We start from the raw sequence: 17,544 nt of genomic DNA, 5'->3' as shown, positions 1-17,544 counted from the left end.
ATGTGAAAATTGAGGGGGGGAGGGGTGGGGAAGGGGATGGGAACCAGGACGGCTTCAGGGAAGAGTCGCGGAGGATGGGTGAAGTGCTGACACAGGAAGGAAAACGTTCTGTGCAAAAATAACTATTAGAAGCCCTGGCCGGTTGGCTCAGCGGTAGAGCGTCGGCCTAGCGTGCGGAAGACCCGGGTTCGATTCCGGCCAGGGCACATAGGAGAAGCGCCCATTTGCTTCTCCACCCCTCCACCGCGCCTTCCTCTCTGTCTCTCTCTTCCCCTCCCGCAGCCAAGGCTCCATTGGAGCAAAGATGGCCCGGGCGCTGGGGATGGCTCTGTGGCCTCTGCCCCAGGCGCTAGAGTGGCTCTGGTCGCAACATGGCGACACCCAGGATGGGCAGAGCATGGCCCCCTGGTGGGCAGAGCGTCGCCCCTGGTGGGCGTGCCGGGTGGATCCCGGTCGGGCGCATGTGGGAGTCTGTCTGACTGTCTCTCCCTGTTTCCAGCTTCAGAAAAATGCAAAAAAAAAAAAAAATAAATAACTATTAGATGAGCCAAGTCAAAAAGCAAGACTGCAGGAGGCTGAGAGGCTGGTTCTGTTCAGGTAACATGCCATTATCCAGCCTGCTTTTTCAAGTTCCATTTATAAAGGGGAACTGTGAAAAGCAAAACTGACGGGAGTTCAAGTTCAGGAGAGCCTCACACACCTCCATTTCTGCTTCTGCTTCTAATCAACAGTGAACAGACAAAAGGCAAACAGGGTCATGCAGACTCCGTTCATTTCATACTCCATCTTTCCCATTTCAATCCGGCTTCTAAATCACTCATTTTTTTTTAAATAACGTACATCATTCCTAGGCAACTATGATACTGAAAGTGGTTGTTCTAGAAATCCTTCTCTCTGGAACACTTCTATGGAATTCTTCTCTGCCATTTTAGCAATAAACAAATATTTCCTGTCTTTTGAAGATTAAGGACACCATGAAAACAAGCCTTTTTGTACCTGACTTTCACCTGAGTACTTTTAAATGCTGCTTTTCTGCTCCTCTCTCTAGTCTCCAGGCAACAGCACAAAACTTCTCCCTTTAGGAACCCCTTGCATCTAAACTTCTGGAATAAATCCTTTGTCACTTCCTCTAGACTCTGATTCCTCTAGTTGCCTCCCTTTAAGCAGGGTTTGCAAACTCCAATGTGAGAAGCAGGTCATGGATAAGACAATGGGTATGAAATCATTTATGCTGCAGATCCGTCATAACACCTGTGCAGTGGTGGGATTCAAATAATTTAACAACTGGTTCTCTGCCCTAATGACTGTTTTAAGTATGAAAAAATGATCTACTGAAAGATAGTTAATTATTTCATGCATTTAATACTTAAATAAGAACAATAAAAGAGGTACACAAAACTAGATTGTTATAAGAAAGAATTTTAAAATATTCATGAAAAAATATTCAATAATGCCTGACAAAAACCAATAAAATTGTTATGTAAGATATGTCCATATTGCTTCTTGATTGGCATCCTTACTTGCAATTTTTTTCACTTGTTGATGGAATGAACACTACTATGGGCGCTGAGAATATGCTGTTGCTCAGAGGAATGTTCAAAAAGAGTAAGGCCTGTTTGTGGCAGCATTGTTCACAATAGCTAAGATCTGGAAACAGCCCAAGTGTCCGTCAGAGGACGAGTGGATTAAAAAGCTTTGGTACATATATACTATGGAATACTACTCAGCCATAAGAAATGATGACATCGGATCATTTACAATAACATGGATGGACCTTGACAACATTATATGGAGTGAAATAAGTAAATCAGAAAAAAAAAAAAAAACTAAGATGAATCCATACATAGAAGGGACATAAAAATGAGACTCAGAGACATGAACAAGAATGTGATGGCAACAGAGGCGGGAGGTTGGGGGAGGGGGGAGGGGGTGAAAAAGGAGAGAGGGGTTAGGGGAGGGGAGGGGCACAAAGAAAACCAGATAGAAGGTGACAGAAGACAATTTAACTTTGGGGGAGGGGTATACAGCACAATCAAATGTCAAAATAATCTAGAGATATTTTCTCTCAACATATGTACCCTGATTTATCAATGTCACTGCATTAAATTTAATAAAAAAAAATAAAATAAAAAAGAGTAAGGCCTGACCAGGCGGTGGCGCAGTGGATAGAACGTTGGAATGGGATGCAGAGGACCCAGGTTCGAAAGCCCAAGGTCACTGGCTGGCTCATCTGGTTTGAGCAAAGCTCACCAGCTTGAACCCAAGGTCGCTGGCTTGAGCAAGGGGTTACCCAGTCTGCCGTAGCCCCCCCAGTCAAGGTATATTTGAGAAAGCAATCATTGAACAACTAAGGTGCTGCAACGAAGAATTGATGCTTCTCATCTCTCTCCCTTCCTGTCTGTCTGTCCCTATCTGTTCCTCTCTCTGACTCTGTCTCTCTGTCTCTGTCACACACACAAAAAAGTGAGGAATGTAAATCTGTGATTTCCACATTGGGCAGCTGCCCAGGCTTCCCCCCCTTAGAGAGAACACTGATGACAAGTGCCATTTTAACAACCGGTTCACCGAACTCAACAAAATATTAGGTATCAGTTCTGCCGAACCGGTGTGAACCAGCCGAATCCCACCACTGCACCTATCTCACTGTACTGTCTGTGCAAACATTCTCGGACAAAATGACACTTCCATGAAGCACGCACAGCAGCCATATTTGCAGCTTGCACTGTACTGTATCTCTAGGTCCTCCCTTTATTGCACTGACCTGTCTGTCTTCCCCATTAGACCTAGTATTCTGAGAGCAGGAGCTATGTTCATGGGGGAAGAAAGACATATAAATGATGTAATAAAATGAAATATGTGAAATATTATTATAACACAGCTATATACACAGGGCTGTGGGAAGGAAGGCGCTTCTCCTAAGATTGACATGAGGCTTAATCATGACGGATATTCAGGAGCTTGCCAGGCGCACTAAAAAGAAAAGGGCATTCTAGCTCAGAGACACAGTGTGCTTGATGTAGAAGGATTAAAGACTAGGATGCAAGGAATTGCCGAGTGCGGCTGTCCACACAGATGACAGGAAGAAGGAAGGATGTAGCTGGAGATGGAATTAGAAAGGAAGCAAGGATAAGATCAGAAAGGGGAACAGGGGCCATCTGAAAGTGGCAGTACGTGAAACAGTTAACCGCCCTGATGTCATATGAAGACTACAGAGTCTGGCCTGACGGGTGGTGGCACAGCGGAAAAAGTATCGACCGGGAACACTGAACCCGTCAATTCGAATCCCCGAAGTCGCTGGCTCTGACCGCAGGCTCATCAGCAGTGGGTTACTGGCTTGAGCAGGGGGTAGGGGTGAGGAGAGATTGGCCACATGATCCCAAAGCTCTGCAGCTTGAGCCCAAAGGTTGCTAGTTTGAGCAAGGGGACAAAGGCTCGGCCATTTCAAGGCACATAGGAGAAGCTCAATGTATGACTAAAGTGAAAACTATGAGTTGATGCTTCTCTCTCTCTTTCTCTCTCTCTCTCTCTCTCTCTCTCTCCCTCCCTCCCTCCCCCCCCCTTTTTTTTTTTCTGAAGCTAGAAACGGGGAGAGACAGTCAGACAGACTCCCGCATGCGCCCGACCGGGATCCACCCGGCACGCCCACCAGGGGGCGATGCTCTGCCCCTCCGGGGGGTCGCTCTGCCACGACCAGAGCCACTCTAGCGCCTGGGGCAGAGGCCAAGGAGCCATCCCCAGTGCCCGGGCCATCTTTGCTCCAATGGAGCCTCTGCTGCAGGAGGGGAAGAGAGAGACAGAGAGGAAGAAGAGGGGGAGGGGTGGAGAAGCAGATGGACGCTTCTCCAATGTGCCCTGGCCGGGAATCGAACCCGGGTCCCCCACACACCAGGCCGACACTCTACCGCTGAGCCAACCGGCCAGGGTCCCTCCCTCTCTCTCTTAAAATAAAAAATAAAAGATTATAGAGTCTATAATCCTTGGCTGAAAACCACTGATGCAGACGCTGAGAGAACAAAGACTAGAAGATGACCCAGGAGGCTGCAGCCACCACAGGAGGGCTCGAAGTCGAGGCAAAAGAAGGGAGCCGTGGTGTAGGTTGCTAGGGGAGCGAGCTGAAAGTTATCTAGGAAACATAATCAATGGAACTTGGTACCTGAATGTGGTCACATTGGTAGTACTTCACTGGTTTTTGGCACAGGCCATTAGATTGCTTATGGTGCCAAGACCAAAATATAGGCTGCCTCCGGCCCACAATCAAATAAGCTCAAGATTCCTTTATTGCTCAGAACCCGTTATTTAACCCCTCCCCTCTATACCTACCTTCCAGTTCAATACAGGTCCTCGCTGACTCACACGCAAGTATCCTAGGCAGCCCCCCGAACAAATCTCTCTCTAACCTAATCCAGTATTTCTCACAGTATGCTCCTCAGCTGACCTTACTAGAATCTCCTATAGCACTTGATAAAAAAAATGTGCAGTTCTCAGCCTTATTCGCCCATCCCAAAAAAAGGACAAAAACTGCATTATGATACACTTTCAAGTTTGAAAACCATTTGCCTAATGCAGTCTACCTACTACTTTCATTGATTCTTCTTAAACCCTCCTTAACATGGCTCAAACTAATTTCTAATATTCTGCTTGGACTTCAAGTCCTCTTTCAACTTGGTTTTACATTCTTTTCCAATATACATTCTTTATTCCACCAAACTCAACCTCATTTCTTGCTTCCCTCCTTCTCTCTCACCCTGACCCCTCCCACTCCCCAACAATTTGGTTTTCTCCAAGCCTTTGCACTGAGTAGTCCTTCCCTAATCTGGGAGCTTCTCCACAATCTCCTCTCCCTTGTCAAATTCAAACCATCACAACGATCTGTTCCTGAAAGCTCAGTTTTATCTTCTTTTCTTTATTTATTTTTATTAAGTGAGAGTAGGAGAGGCAGAGAGACAAACTCCCACATGCACCCTGACTGGGATCCACTCAGCAAGCCCCCAATGAGGCGATGCTCTCCCTACCTGAGGCTGTTCTTCTGTTGCTTGGCAACCGAGCTATTTTAAGCACCTGAGATGAGGCCAGGGAGCCATACTCAGCACCTGGACCAACTCACTTAAACCAATCAAGCAATGGCTGTAGAAGGTGGGGGGAGAGAGAGAGGAAGAGAAGGGGGAGGAGTGGAGAAGCAGACGGTTGCTTCTCCTGTGTGCCCTGACTTCAACTTGAACCTGGGACATTCACATGCCGGGCCAACACTCTACCACTGAGCCAAGTGGGCATGGCCTTAAAAGTCCAGTTTAAATCCTGGAATTTTCATGGAGTTTTCTTTAATTACTCTAACCCTACTTCTCTCTCCTGCTGATGAATTCCTATTGTAATAAGTGCTCACTTAACATCATCCATAGGTTCTTAGAGACTGCAGCTTTATGCCACATGACATGTAATGAAACCAATTTTATCACAGTCTAATTGATATAAACAAGTGTTCAGTTCCTATCATCTCATCAACGTTATAATGAAACAAAGCTGGATGAAACAATGCTATTTGAGGACCGGCTGTCTAGTTACGATCAGCACACACAAGGTAAGGTTTGATTATTTCAACATACATCATTAAAACTAAAAGATCTGGGATCATTCTTATTTTCCAGTCATCACTGCACAGTTCTTTGTGCATAATAAGCATTAAAGAAATATGTACTGATTTTTTAAATTATCCCAAAAGATTGATGGCTGTTTCCCTAGATGTCACAGTGAATGAAAAAAAGAGAAAAGAAGAAATCAAATATTGAAAGTATAACAAATATTAAATACATTCACTATTCTGGATACCAGGGTACTTGGTGATGTGACAGATGTTTCCTGCTATAGACTGCTTAGTCATGAAGGTGAGGCAATTACAAATAGCCCTCAACTACAATACAGGCCCTTTTGGTATGTTACGTGATATTATATCATGTGATTATAACACTGAAACACAGTGTCATGAATATAACACTTTTAAAAGATAACGTAAACTAATCACAACTGATTAGTAGCACCCAACAAAGACAGCACCCAGGCTTCCTGAATGAACAGCAAGGGTTGCCTTCATTACGCTATATGCTCAGTGATACTAAAATCAGAGTGAGATATTTTTAATAAGAATTCCTGTGGGTATAAGCCAACATTCAGGAGTTTCTTCCTGCCATCCTGAAAACTGAGGTGAAACAAGCAACTTCATCAGAATCATAACTGACACAGGCACAATTCCCCCCCAAAATATACAACTTTCTAAGACAAACTACACAAGCATGTTCTAGTCCTAAAACATTTCCCAAAACCACAGGAAAAATACTTTTCATAGTGAAATTCTAATCACCTGATTTTAATATTCATCTCACTGCTTTGGTAAAATACACACCAAAGGAATAACCGAACATATAAGATACTATAAGCAAAAATCACTCAATTCCAAAAAGCACAAAATTACATCTAAGGGTAATACACATCTTTGGTACTCACCGCAACTTTACTTCCAACTATCTGCATTCAGTGGTCAACGAAGAGTGGTTATGGTGCAAAAAAACAAACAAACAAAAAAAAGAAAAGAAAAAGAAAAACAAACAGCAATAGTATTAATAATTAGAAGCTTTACACAGGAATGTTTAGTAAATTAGTAAATAGTTAATGCTATGTATGCTTTTAATACTTTAGCTCTAGAGACTAAAAAATATGTATCAATATTCATTTCTACCATATTTCAAAAATGTGTCAAGTCTGCTGAATAAGGTGGCCCAAATAAAAGATTATTACAATTTGAGGATTTTTTTTAATGTACTGTGATGGGATTCTCATATGGTGCAATCAAAATACCAACTAATGGAAGAGTCAGTGTAATTATGCATCAGTTATTTTACCAGCCCATAGCCCCTCAAAAAATCAATAGAAAATTAATTTTTTCCTAAATATTGCTTGTTTTTTTCTTTCCCTGTTCTAACAAGTATACGCTTACCGTTGAAATACAGTATTTTAGAATATAAATGTTGTATTCAAAGTCATGTACTAAAAAATGAACTTATGATTGAAAACTGGAATATTTTATATGGTTATAGATTTAAGGTTTATAATATATTGTGTTATACTTGAAAATTACAAGAAAGATAGGTTGCTTATGATTCTAGTTTTCTAGACTATCCTAGCATCTCTACTAGAAGAGCGGAATTTTCCATAGAAATGTGAAGACAAGAAGCATTTTCTATCTAAACATGCACACAGCCGTAAGGAGGAAACAGTTCAAAATTGTAACTTCAATTCAACTTTTCCTAATGGGTAAGAGATAAGAGAATTTCTAAAAGACAAAATTTTGTTTTGAAAAGAAGTAGGTCCTGACCAGGTAGCTCAGTGGGTTAGAGCGTCATCCCGAAAAGCCAAGGATGCGGGTTCAATTCCCAGTCAGTGCACATACGGGAAGCAATCAATTAATGAGCAACTAAGTGAAACAACAAATGAATGCTTCTCTCTTTCTTTCTTCCTCTCTCTCCTCCAATTCTTCTGTCTCTCGAAATCAATCAATAAATAAAATTAAAAAAGAAGTTAAAATCATAGTCTTAAACATAATCTTATGCCAAAATCCAAATATACTGCTCAAAAACATTAGGGAATATTTTATCGCTTCATATTCATTTTGAAATATCCCCTAACATTTGTGAGCAGTATATAAATAAAATCATTGTTATCAGATCTCTACACTTGAATATTAAGAAGCAGTGTCCCCAAAAAAGCTAATCTACAAACTAAAACCATTAAGCTGATAGCAGTTATTATCAACATGTCAACATGTATTCTACTTTTCAGCTAGGACTTTAAAAATCAAAATCAAATATAAGTGAAATCCCAATAAGATTCAAAGTTGAACCTGATACCACAAGATATAAAAGGATAATGACAGTCTCCAAGCAAATTTCTTCAGAGGAACCCATGGCTCTCCAAAAAGAGAGAAGAAGCTTTCTTAAATATTCACTCAACAGACTACAGGCAGTGATTAATTGAGTAAAAGCCTCTCTGGTGCTTTTAACAGTCTTCCGAGTTGAAAGATATTCTATTGACCTAAATTATTTCCTCCCACCAAAAAGATAGAGTCTTATTTGTCCCTTGTTTATTTAGAACAGACGCGAGACAAGAAAAAGAATGCCAGCCTGTATTAACAATTAAGGCAGGTCTGTACCCAGTGAAATGACCAGAATATGGTCCACGTAATGATTCATTCACATTGCTGAACGACTGCATTTAGCTAGAGCACGTGCAGCAAACAGATGACACTGGCAGAGGGGCTAAAAGGGGCTAAGAGAAACTGGTTTGGTCATGTTTGGGTTCAGTTGCTGCACCAAATCCAGATCATGCCTGGAAAGAGGGCTTGAGAAAGCAAGTATCTGATAATGGCAGAAGCAAAGCCATAATACATGTATATAAACACACACATATATATACTCTAACTTTAACTGCTTTTTATATGTATAGCTCAATCTAAAAAAATCTATAGATGTATTTGGTATCACAATTTAAACTTATTTCCTACTGAGATTTTTTTCTCTCAAGGATGCCTGTGTCTTCAAAAATGTAATTGGACATATTCAGGCCTCGGCCAGTTAGTTCAGTTGGTTAAGAGTGTCGTCCCAAATGACAAGGTTGCAGGTTCAATTCCTGGTCAGGGCATGCACCAGAAGCAACCAAAGAATTCACGAGTGAGTTCAACAACAAATGAATGCTTCTCTTCCCCTTCCCCCCCTCTCTCTTCCTCTCTCTGTCTCTCTAAAAAAAAATTCATAAAAATTAACCCTGGCCAATAGCCCGGTTGGTTGGAGCGTCATCCTGGAGCACAGAGGTTGCCAGTTCGATCCCTAGTCAGGGCACATACAGAAGCAGCTCAATGTCCGTCTCTCTCTCTCTCAAAAAAAAAAAAATAAATAAAAAATAAAAAAAAATAAAAAAAAAAAAAAACCCCTCAACTTCAAAGATTGTAATTTAAATTAGAAATTAACTGGTTCCCTAATGTTCTAATAAGAACATTGGCAGGCGGCCCACTAAGCTTAGGGTTTCAGTGACTAACTCGTCCTCAAACTGTCCATATAGGCTGTCTCATCGGACATGGAAAATGCTGTCTTTTCACGATTATGAATGGGTCTGACAACATTCACAATGTTAATATAGCTTGGTTTTCCATTTCTGAAAACATGTTGGTGTTGAAAATTTCAGATTATTTGTGGCCAGATGATCTACATATACCAACTACCCCAGGTGAGGGCCAGAACCACACTTGCTACAATCAGCAAACAAGTCCTGTCTGTGGAGATAAAAGGTTCCTCTTCACTCCCGATTTCATTGCTGACAGTTACTCAAGCTCCATCTTCCTTTAATACTCACACAACTCAACATTCTCTATTATGGGAATTGAAGAGAGAAAAATTAAGCAATAGTTTTCATTATGATCTTTAGATTGCCTTTATAGTGTCTTCTTCCATGCTAATTTTAGCAAAGTTAATTACACAACAAGAGGTAGTCTCATTGTCCCCTTTGCTTTAGAAACAGGTTGTGAGCACAGACCTGTGTCTGGTTTTATTCTGCTGTACTATCCTTGCAGGAACCCAGAAAAATGGTGGACATTTCATACTGAGCTCATTGTTTGTTTGTGTTTCAATGCCATATGAAATAACTAACGTAGGTATTAAAGAAGGAAATATACAATTTATGTTCCACTTTAACTGTAATTCTCACATGTTTTACATGTGGCTATAAAACATTTTTCCACCAGGGACTCTAGCCTGTAACTTTATTTTTACTTCAAGTTGAAAGTTTTGACTACTTCTAAATCATTTTCATAAAAAAAGGGGCTACAATCCTATCTACTATAAAGTGAGGAAACATTTTTAATTACTGGATCAACATAATGAAAAACTAAACATAAAAAAGAGTAAGATATGCAAGAGGATGGAAACCTTGGTAACACACAGGTGAACAGCCATACATTAGGTTATAATTTATGCAAATTTTATTGTCATATCATGAAGAGGTCAAAAGAGGAGAGGACTATTTGTCACTGAATGGCATCCTTTTCACCTTCAAAAAGAAATTGCATAAGCTCCTGACCAGTGGTGGTGCAGTGGACAGAGCACAGACCTGGGACGCTGAGCACCCAGGTTCAAAACCCTGAGGAAGTCAGCTTAAGTGCGGGGTCACTGGCTTAAGCATGGGATCAATGACATGATCCAACAGTCACTGGCTTGAAGCCCATGGTCACTGGCTTCAGCAAGGGGTCACTGGCCCAGCTGTAGTACCCCCATCAAGGCACATATAAGAAGCAATCAAGCCCTGGCCGGTTGGCTCAGCGGTAGAGCGTCGGCCTAGCGTGCGGAGGACCCGGGTTCGATTCTGGCCAGGGCACATAGGAGAAGCGCCCATTTGCTTCTCCACCCCTCCACCGCGCCTTCCTCTCTGTCTCTCTCTTCCCCTCTCGCAGCCGAGGCTCCATTGGAGCAAAGATGGCCCGGGCGCTGGGGATGGCTCTGTGGCCTCTGCCCCAGGCGCTAGAGTGGCTCTGGTCGCAATATGGCGACGCCCAGGAGGGTCGCAACATGGCGACGCCCAGGATGGGCAGAGCATCGCCCCCTGGTGGGCAGAGCGTCGCCCCATGGTGGGCGTGCCGGGTGGATCCCGGTCGGGCGCATGCGGGAGTCTGTCTGACTGTCTCTCCCTGTTTCCAGCTTCAGAAAAGAAAATGAAAAAAAAAAAAAAAAGAAGCAATCAATAAACAACTAAGGTGAAAGTGACCATGAGTTGATGCATCTCATCTACCTCTTCCTGTCTCTGCCTCTGTGTTTCTATCATAAAAAAAAAAAAAGATTTGCATAAGCAATTTTCTTTGTTTTAACAACAGAAAACAGCGCACTAATTAATGTCTCCCCACAGTGAGAAAGCTTTAAACATGCTTATCAACAGGCTTTCTTTCACCATAATATTTACTCCATGAAAAATATTAGCAAATAAATGTATGTTGAATAATACAAAGGTTATCATACAGTCAAGAATTATGTTTGAGGCGAACGCCTTAAACTTAGAATTTTCCATGTCTTTGGGAAGCATTCCATTTCCATTTTTTGAATAAAGCCGTTCAAGACAGCTCATTTGACATTTCCCCAAATTTTAGCATTTTAATCTGAAAAATGAATATATAACTGAAAGTGTGCACTTCTTTGGTCATTTGAAAAGGAAACAATATGAGAATGAATGGAAACAAGTTCTCCATAGCGATAGAGTAAGAATCGCAAGGTGAAGAACAGCTTCATATAATCATTACACTCAGCCCACTTACAAACCAAAACAACAAGAAATGAGCCCGAGACACTAACAAAATCTTCTCATTAAAAACATGACATGATTATTCATAAATTATTATCTGTATATTATATTACAGATAATATAAAAAAATATTACTATTGCACTCAGATTTGGTTACATAGATTTACTACTGTATTTGCCTTCAGGTATTTGAAGAATAACACTGAACGTACACCCTGCGTTTTCCTAAAGCATTTTACTGTGAACAATAACCTGAGTGCAAAATGAGAAGAGATTCATCAGAATTTCAAAGTAAAACCCTACGCATCACCTAATTCTATTGAAAACGACGCTCACGGCAAATTTCACTTATCACTCGAAACATATTTCTGCCCTTGGATACCAGAAGCAAATTAAAAAACATGCTGTTGTTCTGCTCTGGCAGAGCTGCAATGCGTTATGTTTAAATAGTTCAGCATTCAGATTTAGCTCGCTTAAAGTATAATACAGAATCAATATGATCGTAGAATTCAGGGCAAAATGCACCAGTAACTGCCGCTGCGATTACTGTACTGAAATAGCATTAATAGGCCAGTCAGATCATTTTAGAATATATTTCTCCAAAGAAATACTATTTTCTTCTCCAGTCAAGTTTTTTGGTTTAAAATATGTTTAAATGTAAATGTGTATGTATATACATTATTTATATGTATACACACACCTATAACATACATACCACATACAAAATCACTGCGTGTTTTGTTGTGTGGATACATACACATATAATATATACATATACAGCATAGGGATTTCATGATCTCTAGATAAGGAAAGGTGTTTTTTCTAGAAAGGTAAACAATACATTTCTCCATTTCAAAAATACACTTTTAACAACAAAAAAGTCAATCCTGGAGACTATTATCGGAAGCATTTTAAGATATGAACAAAGTAACATATTCAATTAAAACACTATGTTTTTCTTTCTGATAAGTCTTTTCAATGAATCTTACTTTCAAATCTGTTGAGATTCAGAGACTTGATTAATGCTCCTATTAAGCAACCTTCTTTATACCAAATTAAACTGTACAATAACTATTATGAGGCAGTTTACTTAGTATCGCATAAAATAATGAAAAGAACTAACAAAAATGTATATTAAAAATACTGTTAAAATATTTATGGAAGCAGATACCACACATGTAGCTTTAACATAAAGTTAGTTACAGCTTGTGACTAAGTGGCTACATTTGTATCTTCCCCTCAAAATCCAAATTTTTCTAGTACCAAACTGTTTATTAAGTGGAATATCTGCAAATTGCTGTGAACTGTTACTAAGAGCACCAAACCTCCAGCCCAAACCTCACTCGATATCCCAGAGCCTGCTGTCATTAGTCCGTCCTGTTTATAATGGAATTCTAATGATCAGTTTTGAAATGTATACTAAATGCATAAAAACACATGTATAATTTTTTTCTGAATAGACTCTATGAGTACAATGCAGCAAGAACTTGAAGGTCTGAGGTTTGTTGATTTTCAAGCTGATAATGCTAAGTTCATTATGTTGGTGCCAGGACAGGCTCGCTACTTACAGATTTGGCTGTGGCAGAAATATACTGGACAACCATCTCGTGCTTAGTGGTAAAGTCTTTGTTCCGTAAAGGAGCTTTGCGTTCTTCATTAAGGTTCATGTCCTCCTGTTAGAAAGAACATTTATTGGGAGCATTAGCAAATTCCTGTTGAAGAGGTTCAAAAGTGATTAATAAATATTAATGTTCTCTGTCTTAAAACGGATGTGGTGGGTATGCATGGTGTTATACTGAGTTGTATGCTTGAAACCTGTATGGTCTGGTGAACCATGTCAACCCAATAAATTCAAAAACAAATTGAAAATAAAATAAACACCCTGGCCAACTGGCTCAATGGTAGAGCATCGGCCTTGCATGTAGTAGCCCTGGGTTTGATTCCCAATCAGGGCACACAGAAGAAGCAACCTTCTGCTTCTCCACCCCTCCCCCTTTTCTCTTTCTCTCTTTCTCTTTCTCTCTCTCTCTCTCTCTCTCTCTCTCTCTCTCTCTCTCTCTGTCTCTTTTCTCCTCCCATAGCCATGGCTCTAATGGCTCAAGCAAGTTGACCCCAGGTGCTGCAAATAGCATCATGGCCTTGCCTCAGGTGCTAAAACAGCTCAGTTGCCAAGAAATGGAACAAGTGCCCAATGGGCAATCGCCTGATAGGGGGCTTGCTGGGGTGGATCCCAGTTGGGACACATGTGGGAATCTGTCTCTCTGCCTCCCCACCTCTCACTTAACATAATAAATAAATAAATAAATAAATAAATAAATAAATAAATAAATAAATAATAAAATAAAGTAAAATAGTAAGTCATGCTGTGACTAACAACAATAATTATTTTTGGAGAACTTTCCCTCTTATTTTCCCCTCCAGATATCGTATTCTTGTATAAAATCTACCATTATCTTCATGGCTCATATCTCTACCTAGTCACATCATGAACAGAAAGAAAAAAATTTAACTATTCTACAGAATAAGTTGGCAGTTTAAAGCATCAATTTACATTATACAGCCTTAGCAAACTATTTACCCTGATAGTAAAATAAATAAAATAATTAACAAACACGTTACATTACTATTTGATATATGCTCCCTTAGGATCACTATTATTTACAGAAGCAAATACGATTTGTAAATTAACAGAAAATATATATCTCTAATATGTCACAGAAGAAAAATTCAGAAATATAGTTAAAAATATAGTATTTTGGAATAACAAAAATCCCTCACTGGAAAGGAAAATATTCAGTTAGAAGAACACATTGTTTTGAGATTCAATAAGCTTTAATTTGGTTGGGAATCTTCCTTTATTTTGTAATACACGCACATATAACATTTTCACTAGACAAATAATTTTGTACTCATTCTGACCCTCATGTTAACCCTTGCAAAATATTAGCACATGCTTGGGGTCACCAGTTGGAAATGTCTATACTTCAAAAAGCAACATCAGGCCCTGGCCAGTTGGCTCAGTGGTAGAGTGTCGGCCTGACATGCGGAAGTCCCGGGTTCAATTCCTGGCCAGGGCACACAGGAGAAGCGCCCACCTGCTTCTCCACCCCTTCCCTCTCCTTCCTCTCTGTCTCTCTCTTCCCCTCCGGCAGCCAAGGCTCCATTAGAGCACGGCTGGCCCGGGCGCTGAGGATGGCTCCATGGCCTCCACCTCAGGCGCTAGAATGGCTCTGGTTGCAACATAGCGACGCCCCAGATGGGCAGAACATCGCCCCCTGGTGGGCATGCCGGGTGGATCCCGGTCGGGCACAAGCGGGAGTCTGTCTGACTCCCCCCATTTCCAACTTCAGAAAAACACCAAAAAAACCAAACAAACAAAAAAGCAACATCAAAAGAAAAGACAACGTACAGAATGGGTGAAAATGTTTCTACATTGTATGTCTGAAAGGACTTGTATCCAGAATATATAAAGATCCCTTACAAATCAACAATAAAAGGATAAATAACCAGTTACAAATGGGCAGAAGATTTGAATAGACAGCTCTCTAAAGAAGATATACAAATGGCCAAGAAGCACATGTTGGTCAACATCATTATTCATTAAGGAAATGCAAATCAAAACTACAATGAGATACCACTCCACTCCCACTAGGATGCTGGGATAAAAACTATAGAAAATGTTAATTTGCATGTGGAGAAATTGTGAAAATGATGTGATGCAGCTCCCTTGGGAAACAGTAGTTCCTCAAAAAGTGGCACACAGAGTTACCACAGGACCCTTATACCAAGAGAAATAAAAGCATACCTCCACACAAAAAAACTTGTACACTAATATTCATAGCAGCATCACCAAAGAGAGGAAGCAATCCAAATGTCTGTCAAGCAATGCATAAATGGTTCAAAACCCTGGGCTCGCCAGGTCAAGGCACATTCAACAAACAATTATTATGAGTTCATGCTTCCTGCTCCTCCCCCGACCTTTCTCTCACTCTATCCTCTCTCTAAAATAAGTAAATAAAATCTTAAATGTCCAGAATAAGCAATTCTATGACACAGAAAGTGGATAAGCGGTGGCCAGGTGCCATGGAGGCCGAGATGGGGGGGATTGCGGAGCGACTGCTAATGGGCATGATATTTCTCTTTGAGGTGATAAAAGTGTTCTAAAAGTCACTGCTGTGATGGTCACATATTTAAATTGATTTCTATTCCTTTATTTTCAGTAATTCTGACCATTCCTGTTTTTTTTTTTTTTAATTCATTTTAGAAAGGCGGGGGGAGGGGAGAGGGGAAAGAGAGAGAGAGAGAGAGAGAAAGAGAAGGGGAGGAGCAGGAAGCATCAACTCCCATATGTGCTTTGACCAGGCAAGCCCAGGGTTTCGAACCAGCGACCTCAGTGTTCCAGGTCAATGCCTTATCCACTGTGCCACCTCCAATCAGGCATATGCTGTATCAGTTTCAACTAGCAGGGAACTCACTCCCTCAGCAGGCCACCCATTCCGTCTAAGGTTTCTTCTTTGCACAACTGGATGTGAAATATCTACAACCAAATACTAATAGCATGTTAACGTGGCAGGACTGTGTCATTATTATTTTCCTCTACTTCCTAAATTTTGAATTTAGGAACACGTACCATGGACACATAGCATGCACCATGGGCTGTGCTAGGTTGGCCAAGGGAGTGAAGCTTGAAAGTCTGCTGTATCCACAAAATGAAATTATTCATGAAGCACTTGGGACAATGCTTGTTACATGGCAAATGCTATCCTTTATTTTTTCTAAATTTTTAAAATTTCAGTTTCTGCACTTCTGGACAATGCTCTAACCAACCAAGCTATCCAGCCAGGGCAATGCAATCATTCTGAAATAAAAATAAGTACGGTATTTCATTCTCTGGTATGAAAAATGAGTATGTAAAGAAATAACTATACGCCCTGGCCGGCTGGCTCAGTGGTAGAGCGTCGGCCTGGCGTGCAGAGGTCCCGGGTTCGATTCCCGGCCAGGGCACACAGGAGAAGCGCCCATCTGCTTCTCCACCCCTCCCCCTCTCCTTCCTCTCTGTCTCTCTTTTCCCCTCCCGCAGCCAAGGCTCCATTGGAGCAAAGATGGCCTGAGCGCTGGGGATAGCTCCTTGGCTTCTGCCCCAGGCGCTAAAGTGGCTCTGGTCGCAACAGAGCGACGCCCCAGAGGGGCAGAGCATCGCCCCCTGGTGGGCATGCCGGGTGGATCCCGGTCAGGCGCATGCGGGAGTCTGTCTCTCCCCATTTCTAGCTTCAGAAAAATACAAAAAAATTAAAATAAATTAAAAAAATAAAAATAAAAAAGAAATAACTATAATAGAGGCATGTATATGATGGTTGGGAACACAGAGGACAGAGAGAATGGTCGGAGAAGTCTTCATCGGGATTTGGGTAGTAAAGGACGAGAAGAAGCTGAGGAGACCAGAGCAATCTGCTGTCCTGTGTGGCTGCCCGCCAGCATGTGAACACACCTGCTGCATCCATCACACCCTCACAGAGTCAGTCCCACCTAACCAAGGAAGTCGGGGGGGGGGGATTAGGGGGTAGGGTGAAAAAGGTGAAGGGATTAAGCAAAGAAAATAAACAGACACAGAAAACAGTGTGAGGATGGCAGGAGGGAAGTGGAGGTGAGGGGAGGTGAAGGAAGGTAGAGAAGGGTGATAGAAGATGATGGAGGGAGACTTGACTTGAGGTTGTGAACACACAATAAAATATACAGATGATGTGTTGTAGAATTGTGCACCAGAAACTTTTATAATTCTATTATCAATGTCAACCTAATAAATTAAATTTGAAAAAAATTTAAGCCTGACCAGGCAGTGACGCAGTGGATACAGCATCAGCCTGGGACTCTGAGGATCTAGGTTTGAAGCCCCAAGGTCACTGGCTAGAGCACAGGCTCATCTGCTTGAGTGCAGCATGGCCGGCTTGAGCGTGGGATCTTAGATGTGAAACCACGGTCGCTGGCGTGAGCCCAAAGGTCACTGGATTGAAGCCCAAGGTCTCTGGCTTGCGCCCTAGGTTGCTGGCTTGGACAAGGGGTCACTGGCTCAGCTGTAGTCCCCCAGTCAAGGCACATATGAGAAAGCAATCAGTGAACAACTAAGGTGCCCCAAGTACGAGTTGATGCTTCTCATCTCCCTTCCTATATCTGTCCCTGTCTGTCTGTCTCTTGCTGAAAAAAAAAAAAATTTAGATATTA

At 41.4% G+C, this 17,544-nt stretch overlaps 1 protein-coding gene across 3 annotated transcripts in view; it reads right to left on the bottom strand.

Moving 5' to 3' along the window:
* The window catches only part of DIAPH2 (diaphanous related formin 2), a 1,004,885-nt gene that overhangs the window by 899,790 nt on the left and 87,551 nt on the right, over nt 1–17,544 (bottom strand). For 2 of the 3 annotated variants that reach the window (XM_066248744.1, XM_066248746.1), the window contains 2 exons: nt 12,894–12,998; nt 6,496–6,516 (listed from right to left, as the gene is read on the bottom strand). In XM_066248744.1, coding sequence (XP_066104841.1) covers nt 6,496–6,516; nt 12,894–12,998 — 126 coding nt within the window. The remainder of the gene's footprint in view (nt 1–6,495; nt 6,517–12,893; nt 12,999–17,544) is intronic. The other variant, XM_066248745.1, reaches the window with a different exon arrangement.

The sequence above is a fragment of the Saccopteryx bilineata genome, chromosome X, assembly GCF_036850765.1.
Source record: "Saccopteryx bilineata isolate mSacBil1 chromosome X, mSacBil1_pri_phased_curated, whole genome shotgun sequence".
NCBI classification, from domain to species: Eukaryota; Metazoa; Chordata; class Mammalia; order Chiroptera; family Emballonuridae; genus Saccopteryx; species Saccopteryx bilineata.
This window is presented reverse-complemented; position numbering and strand designations above follow the sequence as displayed.